The sequence below is a fragment of the Hipposideros armiger genome, unplaced genomic scaffold (assembly GCF_001890085.2).
Source record: "Hipposideros armiger isolate ML-2016 unplaced genomic scaffold, ASM189008v1 scaffold_17, whole genome shotgun sequence".
NCBI lineage: Eukaryota > Metazoa > Chordata > Mammalia > Chiroptera > Hipposideridae > Hipposideros > Hipposideros armiger.
In genome coordinates this window covers 1515156-1535779 of record NW_017731367.1, presented here as the reverse complement: position 1 = coordinate 1535779, position 20624 = coordinate 1515156, and the positions used below count along the sequence as shown (strand labels likewise).

The 20624-nt window shown below is 58.3% G+C and overlaps 1 protein-coding gene across 6 annotated transcripts in view; it reads right to left on the bottom strand.

Annotated features, from left to right (window-relative positions):
* DIS3L2 (DIS3 like 3'-5' exoribonuclease 2) overlaps window positions 1-20624 on the bottom strand; it is a 327384-nt gene that overhangs the window by 7251 nt on the left and 299509 nt on the right. For 5 of the 6 annotated variants that reach the window (XM_019628923.1, XM_019628956.1, XM_019628942.1 and 2 more), the window contains 2 exons: window positions 2219-2402; window positions 1393-1479 (listed from right to left, as the gene is read on the bottom strand). In XM_019628923.1, coding sequence (XP_019484468.1) covers window positions 1393-1479; window positions 2219-2402 — 271 coding nt within the window. Of the gene's footprint in view, window positions 1-1392; window positions 1480-1905; window positions 2119-2218; window positions 2403-20624 lie in introns of those variants that run through there. The other variant, XM_019628962.1, reaches the window with a different exon arrangement.

The following is a 20624-nucleotide window of genomic DNA, read 5'->3' as shown; positions in this document are numbered from 1 at the left end:
GGGGTGGTGGTGGGGGAACTACCTCCACTCTGAGCACGTTCGGGCTTTGTTCTCAGCGGTGGCCCAGTTCCCCAGACAGCTGGGGTGAGGAGGGCAGAGGCTGGCTGGAGAAGGTGTCTCTGGGCAGAGTGTGATGGGCGGGGACTGTGGCTTTCCCACAGTGACCAGCCATCCCCGGGATAGCCCTGGTGTCCTGTTTCAGCAGCTCACGTAGGACTTTCATGCCCACCCCTGGCTGGCTCCCCGTCCCTGCCCCAGTTCTTGGGGCCGGGAGAACAGGGGCACTAGACTCTCTGGGCACTCCCTGCCATCAGCTCCTGAGGCAAAGGCTGGCCTCTGAGGTCACTGGCAGGCCAGGCCAGAAGTCCAGTCATTTTCGGGCTCTGGGTGACTCAGGGGAGGTCTCCTTTCTGTGGGGCTGCAGGGCTGGCTTGACCTTGGAGGAGGACGGCTTCTAGGGGCAGAGGATGCACAGCACAGCCAGGGGGCAGATTTTGGGACCCAGGGGCAAGTGGAGGGCAGAATGGTGTCCAGCCTGGTGGCCACAGGCAGCCCCCTGCTCCTGTGTGGGATGCTTTAAGGAGTTTGGTATGGGACAGAAACTTGTGACCGGACAGCCTGACCTAAACAGACCCGATGGCTCCATTCCCGGCAGAGCTTGAGGTGTCAGACAAGAAATCAGCTGAGGCCACCTGGTTCTTGTGAACACAATGAATCTGCTGAGTGAATGAGCCCTTGAAAGATGGTTTGTCACTGTCCCAGCCGGACTGTGGCCCAGAACTAATGCCATTAGCATGTGCAGCTCCCGCTGGCCTCACAGTCCCCTGGGCTGGCTCCTTCCCAAGGTGCTCGGGCCTGCAGGGGGTGGAGTTCAGCCTCAGAGGGCTGAGAGGCTGCCAGGAGCAAGCCATCCTCTATCTCCCAGGCTGCTGGCCTGCCATCTTGCCTGCAGACGCCCATGGATGCTGAGAGGGCGGCTTCTCTACCTGGGTCCACCAGCCGCGGTGGGGGCTAAGGGCTGCTCCCCTGGGCAGGCTGCTCAGGAGACTGTCTCTCCCCTCCAGAGTCCCCATCCAGCCACAAGTTGCTGACAGTTCCTCATTCCCGTCCCCAAGCTGGTCTGTGGGAATTGGGCACTGTGGTGGCACCCTGCTTTCTACAGGAAACAGAGCCCCAGAGGCCATGCAGGGGGCAGTGGGCTCAAGCGGGGCCCTCTAAGGGCCCCAAACCAGCCATCCTTGAGCAGGTGAGGTGGCAGATCGGGCTCAGGAGCCAGGGCCCACCGTCCTAGGCATTGCCTGGGGGTGCCCCCCCACCCCTTTCCTCTGCATGTGCAGAGGTCATGAGTGCTCCTGGGAGAAGGGGGAGGATGGGGGCCTAGGCCCCCCTTACCTGCATGGGCCGGGAGCACATGTTGGTGAGCACCTCCTTCCGGGCCAGTGAGTATTTGTCATCTCCAAATAGTTTGGTCAGACTTTTCTAGAAGCAAACCCGTGTGATATGCCGTCAGGCTTAGGGGGAGGCTCTGGGACCTGTCACCCGCTGAGCATCTGAAACCCACTTCCGGGGAGGAAGCATCAGCTGAGGGGGCCAGCCTGGCTCAGGCGGCCATAGGTGGGGGGCAGGGGGCCAGCCGCCCCCCAGCTTGTGCCCCACACTGGGCCTGACTCGAGGGCCTCAGCTCTGAGGTCAGTCCTTCCGCGCCCAGCTGGCTGGCCTGGACAGACTGGTTTCTGGCTGTCTGACCTAAGGCACCGTCCCACCCCCACCAGGCTTGGTGCACAGGTAGGAACAGTCTTCCACCTAGAGGATCAGACCCGAGGCCACGGATCCCTGAGCCCCGTGAGGCTTGGCTCCAGGCAGGGAACACCGGATGCCACTTACCATAAAAATGTTCTCTGGCTTCTGATGGTCCCAGCCCCCTACTGAAAACTTCTGGGCCCAGGCCTAGCCCGTCCCTGGCTACAGGACCCCAGCCCACAGCTGAGCCTCAAGCGGCTTCCTCGCCGGATCCTGGTAGGGAGCGCCATCCACGGCCAGGGCCTCAGTGACTTGGAGGCCTTCTCCCCAGGGCCTCCCCTCTCTCTTGCAGGGGAGTTCCAGCTGAAGGGGAACAGACTGTGGGGGAACACAGAGGCTGCTGCACCTCCAACTCCCAGACCCTCCTCCTCTTCCCCAAACAGAGCCTCTCCCTGCCCCCCAGGCTCCTGGCACTCACATCGATGGCCCCAGCGGAGCTGAAGTCCATGGGCAGCCCCATCTGGTCACAGAACTCCTCTAGGTCACTGAGCATCTTGGTTTGGGGTGGGGGGTGCCGACGCAGCAGGGCGCGCTCAGGGAAGGCTCGGTGTATCTTGTGGGCCACTGCCATGTTGGCCAAGAGCATGAACTCCTCCACCAGCCTGCAGGGGCGAGCGCTGGGGTCAGGGGCAGCCGCCCATTCTGCTGCGGGCTCCGGGCTGGCTGGGTCCCCTGCACCGTCAGTCTCAGCCCAGAGACGCCCCTCCACCCTGCAATCCAATCTGCTTTGTTCCTCTGAGTTGCCTTTTCTCTCACTTCCTTCTCATGCCCCTCACTGCACCATCTCTACACTCTCCTGGAGAGCAGGCACAGGGCCTTTCTCATTCCCTCCTGTAGCCCCACGGCTTGACACCCTGTCTGACCCAGGAAAGGTGCTCAGTAAAGATCTCCGCTGAGCGACTAGCCCTCTGAACACTCGAGGCGTCCCCAGCTGTAAGAAAACAACGTGCCTCCCCAGGGGTGTGTGGAAGGCGTGCGCAGACCCAGGGCTCCCCGTTCCCAGGGGAAATGGGGCTTCTGATGAACACGAGTGTCACGGACAGCAGGTGTGAACTCATGCATCCTGGTAAGGCAGAGGTGCTCTTGGGGTGTTCAAACCCCATACAGTCCACCTCTTAGGAGTGAACACTCTACTTTTGCTTCACTTGAGTATAATTAGAATCAACAGTAAGTACGAATAAGTATGGCTCCAAATGAAAAGACAAAGGCACGCCAAGGACCTAGGGCGAGGAGCAGAGACTGATGGGGGATGGAGGAAGTGTGCCAGAATTGAGGGGTCAGGCAACGTGGGAAGCTGGATCACATAGGCCTGAGGTCAGCACCACCACCACCCCCGCCCCCAATCTGGGGCTGGGAGCCCATGTGCTGCTCCCCAACCCAGGCTCCCATGGGGGGACAAGTGGATCACACACCTGCACTAGAGCTGAGGCCTCTGGGAAGGGGGCTCAGGCAGTCCTGGTGCCATGGTGGCCAGGGTGCCCTGAGCGGGCAAAGCCTTACCCGGCTTAGGGAAGACTCCCCTGCCTTTCATCTGAACCCCAGGCTGCATGTCAAGCCTGTGCTTCTCCCATGGAGGCAGGAGAGTCAGGGAGGAAGCCCCAGCAGGCCGGGCAGCAGCCGGAGGCCCCGCACAACTTCCCCTTCCTGGAGCTGCGGGCAGAGCTGCAGGGTGAGCCTCGTCACCTCGCCACGCTCTTGGAAAGCACAGCAGCCAGTGAGGGGGAAGGGCGAGCGCGAGGGTGCGGAGCCCCTCGGACTGGGCCTGCCTCGGCAGGAGCACGGCCCTGGTCCGCCAAGCTGTCCGCAGAGCATCTGTCCCTCCCAGAAGCCCTCTCCTCAAGTCCCGCACTCCTAGCCCCTGCTCTGGTGCCGAGGGGCAGGCGTACAGCTTGGGGGCAGGACTGCAGGTGCAGGCCTCTGCTTGCTGGTGTCCATAAGAAGCCCAGTGGGGCACAGACAGTTCCTTCATTCCCTACTGGGATGGCTAACAGCCTTTCGGTGGCTGTCCTGACACCACCCCCCGCCTCCCCCCCGCCCCCAGCCTGTCTGTGAGCACACTTCCTGCAACTGAACGCCAAATCTGAGACGAGGTCGGGCTCCTGGCTCCACAGGTTCTTGCCGTAGGACCCTGCACGAGTCACGGGCCTTTTCTACCCTCCTTTTTCTCAAATGTAGAACAGAGATAATAGCACCTGCTTCACAGGGTGGCTGTGAAAACTGACGAAATAATACCTGTCTTAAGGGCAGACCCTGTGCCTGCCCTGTCGTGTGCCTCAAGACATGAGCGGTGCTTTCGTCTCTGCCTACCTTCCATGCTGAATGGCCGGCCCGGGGTCCCCCAGGCTGCCCTGTGACTTTTACCCCTGCCATCTGTGTCCCCCTCACCCTTGCCACGCCCTCCCTGAAGGCCCTCTCCATCCGCCTGGGCGCTTACTGCCCACCAGCCACATGGCAGCTTGGCAACAAGGGCCAGGCTGCTCTATGGTCACCCGTGTCACAGTCTAGCACTGACTCTGCACATTTGTTTTTCTTACTTAGGTCTCGTCAATCCAAGCGGAGTCTCGGTTCCCGCCTGATAATGTCTGCTTTAATTCATTGTCTGTTCTTGGTCAGACATTACAGGCCATCAATACCTAAATGAATTTATATTCATTCATTCGTTTGTTCACTCGACATCACTGTACGCCAGGCAGCTCTAGACTTGTCTCCCCATGAAGTCCTAGAATCACTGTGGGCAGGCGCACGCAGTCTGTTCCTTGAAGCCCCAGCCTCCAGCCGCGTGGCAGGCTTGCGTGAAGACTCTGGGCTGCGTTTTGCAGCGTGGCCAGCAGGGGGCAGCACAGCCCCACCGCAGGGCTGGGGTCAGGCTGCCTGCAGGCTAGGGAACGCTGGGCACGGCCAACTAGCAGGGCCAGGCTAGGGCGGCTTCCGCCTGTGCCCCCCACCCTGCATTCCCACCCCTGGGTCAAAGAAACAACGAGGCCCCTGCTCGCAGTTCCCGCAGGCGCTCTTCTACCTCACCTCTAAGGACAAGAACGGGAGGGAAAGTATGGGGGAAGTGGAGCCAATGTCCAGAGCCCCAGGCAGTGACAACAGACCCCAGTCGATCTGCTTCTCCAGTGACCCCACTATGTGTCCCCCCTGGACCTCCGGCTCAGTGCCACGAGTCACCTGTGGCTGGCGAGAGAAAAACAAGTGTGCTCTTATTAACCTTGAGAGGACAGTCTGGCGAAGCTTTGGATGCAGAGGCTGACCTTGGACAGGTCCCTTGGTGCTGGGGGAGTGGGGGCAGGGGGAAGGAGGCTTCAAATCTCTGTGTCTCAGCCCCTCCCTCATGACAGGTGAGAGGGGAGTTAAGTGGAACCCTCTCCAAGGCAGTTCGCTGATATCAAGTATTCATCCCAGAAAAATGTCAATGTCACCACACTAGGAGGTGGCGCAGCAGTAAGCCGGGATTCCCCGAGGCTATTAGCGTCCAGGATAGCTGCAGGGACCATTCCCCCACAACCTGTCCTAAAACCCTTCCTACGCCAGCAGGTGCGAGAGGGAGGGGTAGGGAGAACCCGCAAACCTGTGAGCATGCGAAAGCAGGAGCGAGGCCTGGAGTGTCCTGGCCGGCAAGCCCTGGGGTGGCTGGGAGGGGCGCGGGCAGTGCAGATGGAACTGGGTCCCAGGGAGCACAGGGACAGAAAGGCCAAGGAAAAGCCAAGCGGCCAGCAGTCAGATTCGCGTTCAGGCTTCAGTAAAAAACCTGGCCAGACACCATGGGAAGGAGAACTGGGGGGGGGGGGGCGGGGTAGGTGGGTGTCACTGCTCTCCTCTTGGGCCAGCAAAGGCTCCCTCTCACCAAAATCTTCAAGTTTACCCGCTTCACCCCCACCTTCATCAGTTCCCTGGGAGGACCAGCAGGGGGCCCCCAACATCTTCTTTCAACAGGACCTGGGACGTGGCAGGAGCAGCTTAGAACCCAGAAACTTCTGGACTTCTGGGCAGAAAAGAGCCTTAGTTTATAAACTGCAGCCCAAGGTCCAGGGGTGTGTGGGCTCCAAATGAGTGTCTTTTCTTCCCCAAAGCCAGCTCTGGGGCTGACGGCTGCGCTCAGAGACGGGGAGCCGTGCTGAGGGGACGCAGGGCGATTAGAAGGGGAGCTCCGACAGCTGACCTTGTTAGCAAGCACCCTGTCACCCTGATTGCCCTCCTCTTTTGGGGGCAGTGCTGCTGCACCCACAGGCTTGCAGCCAGACCTCAGACGATGCCCCAAGCTCCTCTGGGTCAGCACACACCACTGAGAGCAAACCGCACACACTGGGGTCTGGGACCCTGAGTGGGGGTGGAGCCCTGCATGCCGGCCCTGGCCTCAGACCTTGCCCCCTGACCTGCGTACCTGCCCTGATCATCACCCATCACCCCCGCCAGCCCCTTCCCTCCCAGCATGGCACAGGTATGAGATCACTCAGCCCTGCTGGGGGGCCAGGGGCGGGGGTGAGCTGGAACTTACCCACTGTCTGACGACTGCTCTAAACAGGGGCTCGGGAATGGCCACCAGCCAGGACCACCTTCCAGAACAGCCAGCCAAGCTCTCGGAGACGGGGCCTTGGTCCCAAGCCTGGCATCTGCCGAGCATATGGAGTCCAGTGCCACTGGCGGTCCATCACTCTGGGGAGCTGCTGTGACAGACAGCTGCCTGGCCAGCTGGGGGCCAGGCCAAGTGCAGCTGGGCAGCCCTCACTGGCAGCATCCCACCTACCTATGCTCTGGACCTCCAAGAGCCGGAGGACCAGGCGAAGGGCAGGTGAGAGGCTTCTCGTCCTAGGGAGGAGCTGAGCAAGCCCAGAGGTGTCAGAGTCCCCTCACGTGCTACGGCAGACGGCAGGTAAGGCCGCAAGCAACCCACACACAAGCTCACAAAGTCCTCCCACAGCAAAGGTGGCTCTGGTATAGAACGATGTTTCCCAAAGTGTGTTAATGTTATTTAAAGGAAAAAAGGTATAGATGTCTCTGAAATGTTATTTCATTGGGCGTTTATTACAGGACATCCTTTCGCCTTTCAGGGGCTGACGTGCATCATGACTTTACAAGGAGCACTGGACACAACATTTACTGCTCGTTGACAACTGAACTCGTTCGTGTTGCATCTTGAAGGCTGATGTTCAGGGAACAGCCACTCTCCCTGCCAGGGGTCAGACAGTGGCTGAATGACAAGTGGGCTAAAACTCTGCTCTTTTGGGGAAGACTGCCCATCTCGGACCGCCAAGGAACCAGACCGAGCGCCCTCTGCTTGTCAGGAAGATGATGGTTCTGTTTTGCGAATCAGGGGTCTGGATGTGTCTGTGGCCACGGGAGGTCCTCTGGTTGGGCGGTGGGGGGTGTCCTGTGATGTATGATGGGGCTCCTGACCCTACTTCCTTCCTGGCTGTGTGTGCAGAAGCTAGCGGTTACCAGCTCCGCGGCTTGCCTTGAACCCCAGCTCTGCCACTCACTAGATGGGTCGTTTCAGATAAACGTCTCAACCTCTCTGAATCTCAGTTTATTTGCCTGAGAAATGAGGGTGCAATATACAAGGGCCTGACCTAATTATTACATTATCATGGTGCATATGTGGATGTGACTGACCCGGGTGGCCCCAGCCCCAGGATCTGGGCTGAACGCAAGATGCCCGGTGACTTCGCTGTGCTTGTGCAATGCCACCCTCCTGGGTCCAGGCCTCCACCTCCTACCAACTGGCCTGCTCTGTTTCCTTGTTCATACCCGAAGTGGTGCATTCCTTCTCGAAGGCAAATCTGCTTATGTCCCCCTCTTGCCGGAAGCCCTTCAGCGGCTACCACTGTCCTGTCCCCCTCTTGGGAAAATGAGGTTCGCCAGGCTTTTTGTCACGTGCCTGGGGTCACCTCCCCCTTCTTCCCACCCCTATCCCTTACACTTCAGCCAGCCTGAATTCTTAGGGCTCTTTCTTGCTGTTCCCTTAGGGTAGAATCCCTGACCATGTTTCTCCTATTTCTTTTCCTCAGATGTCTTGTCCTCTGGGGAGGCAGCATGAGGTGCCCACCTGATGTGCCTCCTGGGTGTCCCATTTGTACCGCATCTCAGCATTTGGCCCACACGGCTGTGACTGCCTCTGATCATGGCTGCATCTCCCCTCCAGACCCCAGTGCAAGGCCTGGCACAGTGTAAGCCTCAGGGCATCTGTGCAGAATGACGGAGTCACAAGACGGGCACATTCAGGGGTTGGGAGGGCTAGAGCCCTGCTACCATGCCCTTTTCTGCTCGGGCACATGGCCCTCACACATAGACGTCTGACTCCTAACCCTTGCTGCCAGAGGTTGTCGAGAATTTAAAGCTCTGCCTAAGAAAAGACTTCCACTGAAGCCATTCCCAAACAAGGCGGGAGGGGAGCAGCAGCCTTTTCCTACTCTCGCCCCTCACTCAGTCTACAGGGCACTGTGCCACTTAACCAGCCTGTGGCACCGTTGTCTAAGAGGTAACACAGGAATACGCCTCCAGCTCAAGCCCTTCACTTGTTTCTCTGTTCTCTTACTCATCCTCAAACCTTTCTGAGCTGTTGCTGGGGGTCTTGCTGAGCATGAGAGGGATGAGACACCCAGTACACACCTGCGACAGATGACACCTCTGTGCTAGCTGCAGCCCGTTAAATCCTCCTGTAGCCCCAGGAGGCATTTTCATCCCTTTCTACCTGCGGGGAAGCTTCAGGTGCACAAAGGAAAGGTGACTGCCCCAAGTCCCACAGCTCCCTAAGCGACAGCAGGGTTGTGTGACCTCGAGGCCCAGCTGCCTGCGAGGGTCCTGGGCCCTGCTGCTGCCAGAGCCTCAGCCGGCCCTCCAGGAGGCCCCAGCCTTGTGAGGAGGTATGTCCACAAACGCAAGATCAACTCCAAGAGAGGGCAAGGTGGAGGGAAACCCTTTACACAAAAGGGATGAAACAGTAAAGGTGTGAAGGCAAAAAAAAGCATCAGGCATGTTTGGAAAGCAAGGAATCAAGGGAGGGCTGCATGGCGGGGGGTACGGCCAGAGGGGGCCTGGGGCTTCATAGGGGGGCTGGGGGATGAGGGATGGACGTGACAGACAGCCTGGTGATGGTGGGGCCGGGCACAGCTAGGACGGAATCTGGAGTCCGAGCGAGGGCTTATAAGCCACAGCCAGAGGCAGCAAGGAAAGGAAGTCGGGTCACAGTGCAGAGATGCACACAAGGTGAGGCTATGGGGGTAGACGAGACTGTGACCCCGTCACTGGGCACAGACGAGACGGGTAAGACAGGAGGGGGCGTGGAGGGGGACGAGGCGGCTGAGCAGTGAAGTGTCCTGAGGGAATAAGGCCGAGCTGGGGAGTTGTTCACAGTGCAAACACCGTGGTGAAGTGGAGAAGGGCCTGGAGTCGCCACTGGACTAGGGAGGGGAGCTCAAAGCCTCAGTGCCGGTGTGGGGGGGGCGCGGGGGAGGGGGACATTGACTCAGAAAACAAAGGTTAAAAGGGGGGGAGGCCAGCAAGGGTAGACAACTCTCAATACATTTATCGGTGAAAGAGGCAACAGTGAAACTCTTCTTTGCTGGAATGTTCTCTGATCGCTGTTTTAAGTACCCCAAAGATCTTAGAGGTAAAGGAGCTAACTTGAGCAAAAAGCTGAGGTGAGTAATGTGACCAGCAGGTGCTGTCCGAAGGAGCCCAGTGTCCCCTCAGAGCTATGAGCTCCCAGGACGGGAGGCGGGGCCTTGTGATTTGGGTAGAGGAGGTGGCTTGTCTGAGCCTCCTTCTGCTGAAGGGGGTCCCCCAGGAAGACCCCTGCACAGTGTCTCTTCCCACAGGAAGGGGCAGGCCACTTCCTGACAGTAGCCTGGGGTTTCAGTGGCCCAGAGGCAAAGGCCTCGCCAGCATTCGCTGCTCCCTTGTCCAGAGCTGTCCTGAGGGCTCAGGGCAGACATGCAGTGGCGGGCAGCTGCAGGGGACAGGAGGCCTCTGTAGGAGGAGCAGCTGGGTAAGCTCGGGCACTGGCACAAAGACACTGCTCCTGAAACTGGCTTTTCAAGTCTACTGGGCACAGGAGAGAAGCGAGGCCCATTCCTATCAGGTCATCCAAGAAAGGGCACATCAAAAAGGCTTAGTGACAGGGCAGACTCCCGGGCCAGACCCGGGGCGGGGGCTGGGGGGTGGCATTGGTCCCTGCGCTGTGGCATCGGCAGGAACGGTCCAAACCGAGGTCAGCGCTGGGCTGAGCACAGCTGAGCAGGCCGCTCTCCCCGAACTTGGCCACCTAGACAGCGGAGGGAGGCTGGCGCTGGCAGCAGGGTCTCGTCCAGCCCAGGCGTGCTGGCAGGCAGGCCGAACCCCTGACCCCGCTGCTGCTGCTCAGGCTCTCTGCTCCTGTGCGCTCGCCCTCTCAATCCTGCCTGGCGAGAGCGGTTGGGCCGCCCAGGATGTCCTGTTTCCAGATCCATTTACCAGCCTAACCGGAGGAGCAATGCCCCACCCCTTCCACTCTCAGAACACTCAGAAAGTGGCTTCGGGAACGACCGGGGAGCCAGGCAGCCAGGGCAGTGGCATGGCTGGTACCCAAACCTGAAAATGCATCAATTTTCAAAGACCGAAGCCAAGTGAGAAGCTAGAGCGGCCTCTTCTGCCCTCCGCCACCAAGGCACTTGTCACGACTCTGTGGGAGTCGCATGCAAATGCAACTAGGCCACTCACAGAGATTGCTCAATTAGCTCTTGGTGAAAACTGCTAACTTGGAAATATGATAAGAATTGCTCCCAGCTAGTCTCGAATGCATTTCTCCCGAAGACCAGATTGTCCCCACTTGGGCACGTCCTCACGGTGGGCCTGGGAGCCCGTGGGCTCTGCGGCGCCCTGGAGGCAGCTGGGCCTCTCACAGGAGCTGTGCGCCCGAGCATGGCCCCTTCTCTGCGGCTGAGCGACCTGCAGGGGCGGAGGCGGTGGGCACCCTTGAGGGGGGCCTGCTGCTCTCCCAGCGCCCCTAAATTGAGTGTAGTGTGGTGGAAAAGTGCAAAGGCCCCCGGCGCCAGGCATGACGGGAAGGCAGCGGTCCGATGAGCACTGCAGTGAGAGCTGCTGGGGCCCGGAAACTTGAAAGATCTTTGCTGCAGTTCCCTCTGAGGCCAGGCCGGGGTAGAGCTGGTGGCCTCTGAGCTGGAAAGTGGAGGGCTGGAGAGAGGGAGCAGCAGGCAGGGTAGGCTGGTGTGGGTGGGGGGCCTACCGGAGGAAATTCGGCAGATGACTGATGGGCGCCCACCCACAGCCAACTGGGTCCCCTGCTTCAAGCACCTGAGTGGAGGGTGCTGCGGCCACAGGGCCGACCACATGGCACAGCTTGGGCCTCTTGCTGACCCCTCTCCTCCTGGGCTCGCTGCAACCTGCTGAGCGTTTTGGACATTCCCATGAAACCACAGGGAAATGAATGGGGCCTGGTTCACAGGCATGGAAAACCCCAGAGGAGAAGGCCTCTGGAGCCAGACATAACAGGCCCTGCGGGCGAGGCTGGAGCCAGGTTTCCTCTTCTGTGAGGCTGAATTCACTCCAGGCCTTTCTATAGGTTCGGCAGGCGGGGCCCAGCTGCAGCGAGCTCCGTTCAGCTGCTTGTTTTTCTAGCTCAAAAGGAAGTCTCCAGAGGCTCGGCCCCTGGAGCAGGGGCCCTCGGGCCCTGCCAAAGGGAGGCCCAGTGGCTGCGGTAGGGAGGGGGCTGGGGGCTTGCTGGGGAGCCGGGTTGACAGGCAGAAAGCCCTTTGTCAGCGTAAAGCTAGCCGAAAAGCCTCGCTCCCTTCCCAAGATTCAGGGCTCTGCTCAAGGAGGCACCAGGCCGGCCTGCACGCGGCAGAGGCCCGGCCGCTCATGGCAGAAACCTCCCCCTAAGCAGAACCAGGTGGCAGTTTCTGCTGGGCGGCCTTGCAGAGCTGGGTAATTAGGGCTTTCTGGCTCTGCCATGGTGTTGACACACATGCCTTTCTCTGCTTCTAGATGCTGTCCAACTGGAATTAGAACCACAGACCAGAGGAGGTGTGGCCACGGCGCACGGAGGCCCAGCCACCTCGGGGAGCCACCGCAATGCCCCCCAACAGCTGTGCTGCCCTGCTCGGGCTCCTTTCATGCCCCAGCCCAATCGTGGGCGCTGGCTCAATAGCCTTGGACAAACTCAGTGGGGTCAGCTAAGTCACCACTGACATTGGGAGGGGTCAAATTTGATTTTAAAATTAAGCTTTGGGCACGAAAATCTTCGAAAGAGAAGGTTATGCCAGAATACACAGGTGCGCTCTCTCTCTGTCTCTGTCTCTCTCACTCACTCACTCACACACTCACACACACACACACACACACACACACACACACACACACACAAGATAGCTAGATAAGGGAGGATAAGACACGTTTCCTGGGAACTCATGCTGCTTTGCTTTTGCAAGTCCCAGCATGCTTTGTTCACCTTCCCACAGACACTCCTGGCCCCACTGCTGCTGGGGAGCAGCCCCCCTGGAGCAGGGCCACCACCCCAACCACGTGGCCACTAGAGGCTGCGAGGGAATAAGGGTAGCCGCTGGTCAGGCCGGGCTTTCTGTGCACATTATCTCATAGAGTCCTCCCAAAAACCTTGCACGGGGAGAGGTATGCTAGCCCTAATTTGCACAGAGGAAACAGTGCCTGAGAGGCCAGGCCCGGGAGCACAGGTCACAGCCAGGGAGGCAGGGCTGTGATGTGGAGGCTGCTCTTTCTGACTCCACAGCCTGTTCTCCGTCCGCCCCCGTCCTGCGGGGGGAGGGGTGGGGGCTGCCAGGGTAGCTGAGGCCCAGGCCTCCCTGGTGCAAGGGGACGAAAGGGCAATGCGTCCAGGAGAAAAGGTTTACTGGAATGGGCAACACAGGACTCTGAGTTCTTTAGCTAAATATGGTTGCTCAGCCATAAAGAGGAAGCTGTGTTTCTGGGTCTCCCTTGACCCTGGAGATTAGGACCTGCAGAGGCTGGGGGGCTACCTGAGTGGGCTACACAGGGCAGTAAGGCCTGCAGGGGGAGGCTCTTAGCACTGGGGAGCCGTGTGGGGGGTGCTGCTTCTTCGTCCCCCACAGTCAGCCCCCTCACACTCCCCTCCTGTATGCACCTGGACAGAGAAACAGGTGGGAGCACAGGCACGACAGGCGCCGGCACGGGGACCCGAGCTGGGCAGCTGCCTGGGTGCACTGTGCAAGAGCACGATGGCGTCTCTGAAAGGCCCCTGGGGGGGTCCTCCTACCTAACTAACATTCTCTCTATGGCTTCATGTGTGAAAAAGGGCCAAGTGGGCCACAAGTCCAGCCCGGCATGTGGGGCAGTATCAGCTTCCTCAAAGAATTACATCTTATAAAGTCTTGTGGGAAACCATCAGTTTTCTTTCTCACCCTGGACCCAAGGCAGACCTGATGGTGTCCTAGAGCCAGAGCCACACACATTTCCTGCTGGAGGTTGTTGGGGCAGGGGTGCCATCCGAGGGTTTCCTGCTCCACAGCCCCTGCCTGGCCCAGACGGAGGCCAAGGACTGCACTGGCAAATCCTCCCTCGATCACACATGTCAGCTCCTAACTGTCACAGATTCTATGTTCTCACATCGCAGCCTTGCTCTGCCTTCTGCTCATCTGGGTCTCCACACACCTGCACCCACTCCTCTAGCCCCATCCCAATTCCTCAGGAGCCATTCACACCTGTCCAACACTAACCCCTCTCTGACTGGCTCAGACAGCTGCTTACCTTAATTCCCAGTGCCTAGGACACTATCTGGCATACAGCAGGCGCTCACCAAATACATCTTTGTATCTGCAATTGTTTGTTTTGTCTAAGCAAGACCAATATGTCATATTTCTATGGCGCTGTATGTGGTTTTTACGCCTTAGACCCCTCAATGATCACAGGAGAGCAAAGGGGGGCTCAGAGGGGTTGCGTGACTCCCCCAGACCCCCAGGCACCAGACGCCCCGCCCGCTGCTTTTTCCTCGGGTGACATGCCCGAGTAAGCTCCCTGAGGACTGGGAGCAGGGTCTCCCTGGCAGCGCCTGACCAAGGGCTCTGCTGACAGTGGGGACTCAGTACAGGGCTTGTCCCGAGGCCATGCTGGTCCCTGGGGGAGGGGCAGCAGTGGTGGTCACTCCTGTACTTTCTCACCCCCCAAGGGTTGCAGCAGCTGCAGAGCTGAGGTCACTTGTCTCGACCCGGCTCTCTACCTCCGCAGCAACCTCAGAGGAACGGAACCTTTCCCCAGGGCTGCCCCCTGCCCTGCGTCTGAGGCTGGCTACATCGGGAAGGCAAACACACACGGCCACCTTCGGGCCTGGCTGGCCAGGGACAGTTTTATAATCGTGGAGGTCTTATTTAGCCCTTGCTTTGCCTGTGTCTCTCCAGCTTGGGGGACAACGATGGCAGGAACAGGACTCAGCCCTCTGCCTGCCCCTCCCACACAAATGCTTCCTCCCATCTGCATGCAGGTCTCAGTGTCGCCACTGGGATGAGCACAGGTGCTGAGCCCATTTGCGTTCACTGCTCTAGTTCTCTTGTCACTAGCGGAAGGCTCAAAAGTTCTGCCTATGGCACCTTTTTTGCTAATGCTAGTCCCGCTCCACCTGTGGAAACGTGCTGGCCCACTGGGCAGAGCTGTCCGCGGGGCCAGGTCATCTGACCCTCAGATACCTTGCTCTGAAAGCCTGCCCTGGGAGCCGGGGGATCTGGGCAAGCCTCACACAGCCTCTCTAGTCTGACCCCAGGGGGCGTTTTCTCACTGAACTCTGAGCTGGACAAAGAACGCAGGCACTTTTCATGCTTCCCCTGGTGCGTTCCACACTGTCGGAAGCATCTCAGACAGCCCTGCAGGTCAGTCCCTTGCCCAGCCCCTGACTGTGGGCTGGGCCCTCGGAGGATGTGACTTCTGGCATGGGAGGCTGCCGTTTCTTGGCCCCTGCACGCTCTCGCTGGCTTGCTCTGGCCTCAGCCCAGGTCCCCCACCAAGCCACGAGGAAATTGACACCTCCGCTCCCTGGGGCTCTCTTTGGGCCCCCTCTTGGGGGACAGGCGTCCAGACGCTCAAGAATTCCCTGTGGGGCCTCCACGCTGCTCCCCCTGCCTGATGCGCCCTAACCCATCTTCTCCACTCAGTCACATTGAGTTTTCAAGGCTCAGCTCAGGCCCAGAACTCATCATAGGATCCCCGGTTTTCCTGTCTGGGGACCAGGCCTCACTCATCTCTGTATCCCAGGGCCAAAGGCACGTGTAGGCTCTGATGAGAGGTTTGGGAACAAACGAGGCATTTCAGAGACATGATTTGCTTGGTGCTCTATAGAGAACGCTGAGGGGAAAACAAGGCCCGTTTTGGGGACTGGAAGCAGAGCCCCCCCCCCCCCCCCAGAAGAAGGGCCCAGGAGTGGCGGTTCGGTTCTTGCAGCTTTCCTTCAGCTTATCCCTGCTGGAAGGCAGGCATGCGAGCTCGCAGACAGAACTGACAGCTTCTGCCGGCCTAGCAGGATGCGCTGATTTTCTGTCATGAAATTCCTCCTTGCCAGTAGATGCTCATCACTTAGATCCCACACAAGGTGGTGGACGGTGCGCCTGGGACTCATTTGTAGGTCACCTGATCAATGAATAGTCTTGTCCAAGGGCAGCCGGCCTCACTGTAAATACGAAACCCGGCAGACTATAAAAAATGTCTCTCCCCCTGGGCTGTTTCCACTGAACTAACACTTGTCTTATCACCCACTGGGATGCGGTATGTTGAGTCTGGCAGGGCTCTTCATTCGTTATGTGACTTTTAAAATATTGACCCACAGTTTTATGAACTAGGTTCTGAGTGGTTTAAGTGGCGGTGTTCCCGTTGGAGCTTTGGGCTTCCCTGACCTTGCCATGCCCCCCACCCCCCACAGCCAATGTCCAGGGCACACGAGGCACGGGCTCTCCCTCTGCACACAGGAGGGGGCAGCTGGGAGCAAGCAAGGAGGCTGCTGGCTTCACCCCCATCTCTACCCCCTGGACTCTGGCCAGTGAATGCTCCCAGACACAGGCTGTGTGAAGACAGCTCTTTCTGGGTGCCACCCTCAGCTCTACCTCAGACCCAAGGTCAGAATAACCTGGATTAGGCCTCTCATCCCTCCAGGGGAGCTGGGTAGACGGTAACTGAGGCTGCAAGGCTGATGGACGTCAATGCCTGACTGGACACTCCCCAACCTGCCACTCTGAGTCCATCTTTTAGGGCGACCCAGGATGCAGACAGGAGCCCTGTTTATCCAGGACATAGGGGCGCTCTACGAAAGCTGATCACCTGGGACACTGATCAGATTTTTGTGTCAGCAATGGCCTCCTGGGAGCTTCCTTAGGCAGCCATTCATGATGGGGAAGACCAATCTGCTTCAGGCAGGCCTCCCTGAGGGTGGGCACTGCTCCTCGTGGCACAGGCCTCAGCACCAGGGCTCTGCGGCCTCAGCCCACCTGCCCCCACCTGGGTGCAGGCCCAGCCCAATGCCCTGTGTAGTTCCCTGGCTGCCTGCCCAGGAATGGCTACAGCCAGCCATGCTGGGGGCAGTGACACTCACCTTGCTGAGTACCGAGGCAAGCTGTGCCTAATACGCTGGCACAAAGAGTTCCGAGAAAGAAGCGGCCCCATCCACTGCACACAAGGAGAGTAAATGGAGAGACCCGGCCATGTGCTACGGCTCCTGGACTTTTAGGGAGAGGTGGTCAGGGGTGGGGTGGAGGGAGCCACTCTCCTTCCATTCGGGATCCTTGGAGGGTCCCTCTCACGTCAACAAAGCCTGACAAGAAGCGCACAGAGCCCTAGGAGCCGGCTCTCAACTCTGGGCTCAGCTGGTCAGGCCCCGGCCAGCCTCTGCTCTCCTAGCTTCCGTCTCCTGTCCCCACTCTGCCCCCTGCCAGAGAGCACCTGCCTCCCCTGGGTGGGCTGGGCCTCCCACACTGACTCGCCTGCTGAAAGGAGATGGAGAACCAGCACACGGGCTTTCCCACGTGGGGTGGGCACGTCACAGGGCGCCTGCTCCTCGGATCCGTTGCACACCTCTGCCACAACCCTTGTCACCCACCGCTCATGAACGCTGGTGCACACACCCGGCTTCCCCAACGGGCTGAGCTGCAGGGAGCAGGGCCTTTCCTGTCCCTCATGCGCAGTGCGGCGGTGGCACTGGCAGGTGAACAGGCAAAGGAACAGTGTCCAGGTCTCAGCTGAACACACCTGGGAGCGGGTCCTCCGGCCCCAGACCCATGCGGCGCATGCGCAGACCTTCTCGCGGCCTTCCTCACGCATCGGGGGTTCCCAGGGCTCGCTGTCTAAGACTGGCAGTGGGAAATGGCCCATCGGGCAGGTACTGAACGCAATTTTGAATATAAGTGTTTCCCCTGCTCCAGCCCAGCTTTATCGAGGTTCTGACCAGTGCTGGCCTCAGGTCTCCACGAGGCCTGGCCTGGACGAGAAGGATGTGTGCAAGGCAGGGGTGCTCCCTTGGGGACAGGTAGCTTCGCTTTATATCAGAGCACAGCACAGCAGCCACATCCTAGGGTTCTCGCTTACCAAGCTGAGGGATAAGGAGTCGTCCACCACACACCGCCTGGAACCTGAGGCAGGTCAGCCTCCCCAACCTCCACTACCTACCCCCGTTTCTTCTTGCGAGGGTTAAGTGAGATAAACTGTGTAAAGCTCTCATCCTGCAGCCCAGCACATTAAGTACTCCCTAAATATATGCATGTATGTATTTATATATGTATGTATTTATTTTTTAAAGGTTTTTTATTGGGGAATTGGGGGAGGGAACAGCGCTGGGGAATCAGGGGAGGGGAACAGACAAGTTGCTGTCCTTTTGTTCTTCAGTCTAGCTGTGGAGGATGTCGCTTCACTGGCCCATGTTGGTATTATTGTGCTCTCCCCGGCTGAGGCAGATCGGTCGCCGGCCATTGGACAGCAGCTCATGGCTCACGGCAGCTCACGCTGGCTGCCAGCCACTCACAAAAGCTCACATCAGCTGCCGGCCAGCCTCACTGCTGCCTACGCCGTTGCCGGTGACTCACAGCAGCCCAGCTCCAGGTGGAGCTGTTGTTCACCATCTTAGCTGTAGAGGGCGCAGCGTCACCGGCCCTCATGTGGGATCCGAACTGGCAGCCCTGCTGCTCAGAGCCTGTGCTCCCAAGCCAACTCCCAACCAACAAGCCACTCCGCCGGCCCTTCCCTAAATATTTATTAATAATTTTTAATAATATAAATAATTATTAATAATATTATGAAAGCCTTAGGGTGACAAGGGTCTGATGTTACTAAAAGAACAGAAGAATGGGGAACACAGAACCTGAGCACAGCCCGCACTTGCTGGGCACCGGCAGCTCCGGGGATTGTGCTGGGGGCTGGGACGGAGATGCTAGCCTTGCCCTTGGGGACCCTCCCCCCGAATTTCTTAGAGTCATAAACTGGCCCTTTCCTGGGGCATTTATTTAATGAGCTCCCACAAAGTGTCCTCAGCACGTGGGGCAGTGGAGCCCTCAGGCCATCTGAGGAAAGCGATTTTACATTCATCCCCTACCCTCTACCCACAAAACACGATTCTGCCAAGCCAGAGGCAGGAGCCTCCTTGCAGGGCACACGGGAAAGCACTGGTCGCCCTGTGGAGACAGGGACACGGACAACATAAGAATTATGTCTGACGATGCTAGCTGGAAACTGCACTAGGAAAAAGCCTGAAGGAGTGAAGAATTCCTTCCGTTTCAAGGACAGAACACGGAAGAATCTGATGGTTTCTCAGAATATTTGAGACACAAAAGATGGTAACCAGCTAACTGGTCTTTCATCTACACTGAAGACTAATGAGAGGAAACAGATTTAGATTAAACTGGAGGGCTGTTAGAACTAAGGAAGAACGTGACAAATGCACTGAACAATCCAGTTCAAAGTCAATTTAAAAAGCACAACATCACCTCGCTTGTCTGGAACTCAACCGCACACAACCTTAAATATTTGAAACATGGGGCAGAACCAGGAAAACAAGCAATGAAGCCTGTGGGTGGCCAACACAGGTGCTGGAGCCGGCGTCCCACGTGACTCACTCCCCGCTCAGAGCCTTTCCTACTCTCGAACAACCATTCCAGCCCTCCCCTCGGCTTCCTAACTGATCTCACACCCCCACGGACCCTCACGCTCACAGCCAGGCTGGGGAGGGGCTGTGGCTTCTTCTGGACGGCCGTGGAGAAGGAACGACTGGCCCTAACTGTAAAGGTGGACGACACAAAGACAGATGGGGCCGGGCGTCCGTGAAGCTGAGTGAAGACTTGCGGCGCCATGGGGACTTCAGTGCAGAGGCAGAGGGCACCGTGCAGCGCGGCAGACCACAGGAAATACTCTGGCATCAAGACTGAAACATTGTGAACAATCCCTAATGATCAGAAAAGGATATGTTTGGTCCAGTCAACATGATCAAAGCCAACACTAGGTGTATAAATTAAAACAAAAGTTTTGGTGCTTGAAATAATAAATCCCTTTCCAGGTGAAAATATGGTTCTATATAGAACAATTCCTTTCCTAGGGTTCCAGGGACTCAAACATCATGTATTTACCTAATGATCACGGCCAGCCTCCCACTGTGTGAGATGCGGAGGAGAAGTCGCCTGAGAAGGCACATGAGGAAGCCCGCCTGGCGCTCGAGAGGGAGAGCTGAAGGGTGAGGGTGGCACCGCTGCCTCTGCAGGCTTCACTTCTCAGTGCTCCCCGAGACCTTCAGTTCCAGAGTGATGACAGCGGGGTCCTCAATCCCAGGAAATGAGCCCTGTCCTCTGACATCCCAGTCCATTCCCACATTTGGAACCTACCCCCGACTGGCAGTCACTGTGTCTCACTCATCTTCCACCCTGGAGCCTAGCCCCACAGTGCCTGGCACATCCCTGGGGGGCAGATATGGGGTCACAGGGGGTGTTCTGTCTCTCAGCTGGGCCTTGCTGTGTTGGGTTTTCAGAGTAGCTGCATTAAGTCCTTTTGCTTGACTCAATGGCCATGAGCTGGGCACTTGCTGAGTCACTTGGTGACCCACCTGGGTGCCCACCATTGGCGATACGTGCTAAGAAGAGGGAGTAATTGTGTTCAGTTCCTTTTCAATAAATGAAGCAGCCTCTAAGTGATTTATATCAATTGATGGCCTTTGTCATCAAGCACAGCAATTCCTCCAGGCTCTGGAGGCGTCCTGCCCAACCACCAAGAAAAAGCCACAATGCCCCAGAGAGCTGGGGAGTGGCAGTGAAGACAGATCAGAAACACTTCCCCACAGAGAGCATGGCCAAAAGCTGGGCGAGCCAAGCACGTTCTGATAACCTGCCAGGCAGCTGCAGGAGGTGACAGCCACAGGCACCTTTCTTCAGGCTTGGAGCCAGTTTGCAATCCTGTGGCCCATTTCCTATGTGGGCTGACCCCCTCTGAGAGTATCTCAGGCCTCTGTGGTCCGGGCCTGGGCTCCGGACTTCTGGGTATCCAAGAGAGGGTGTTTAAGCAGAGGGATCTGCTACTCTAAGTATCTGAGCATCTCTGGAGTCTGGCGCAGCGCACCGGTTCTCAGGAGGCCCGAGGCACACACCCCACCTACCAGGGACTGAGTGGGCCTGTTCACCAAACAGTGGAGTGGCCTGAATACCACCAGCACCTTCTAGAACTCCTTGAAGCCCAGGAAAGGGACAGGCCTCCTTTGGCTTAAAAACTGCTCAAGGGCCAGCTGAGTGGTGCATTGGTTAAGAGTTGGTTTGGGATGCCAGCTGAGAGCAGGGCCCCAGTTCGGATCCCACATGAGGGCCAGTGACGCTGCGCCCTCTACAGCTAAGATG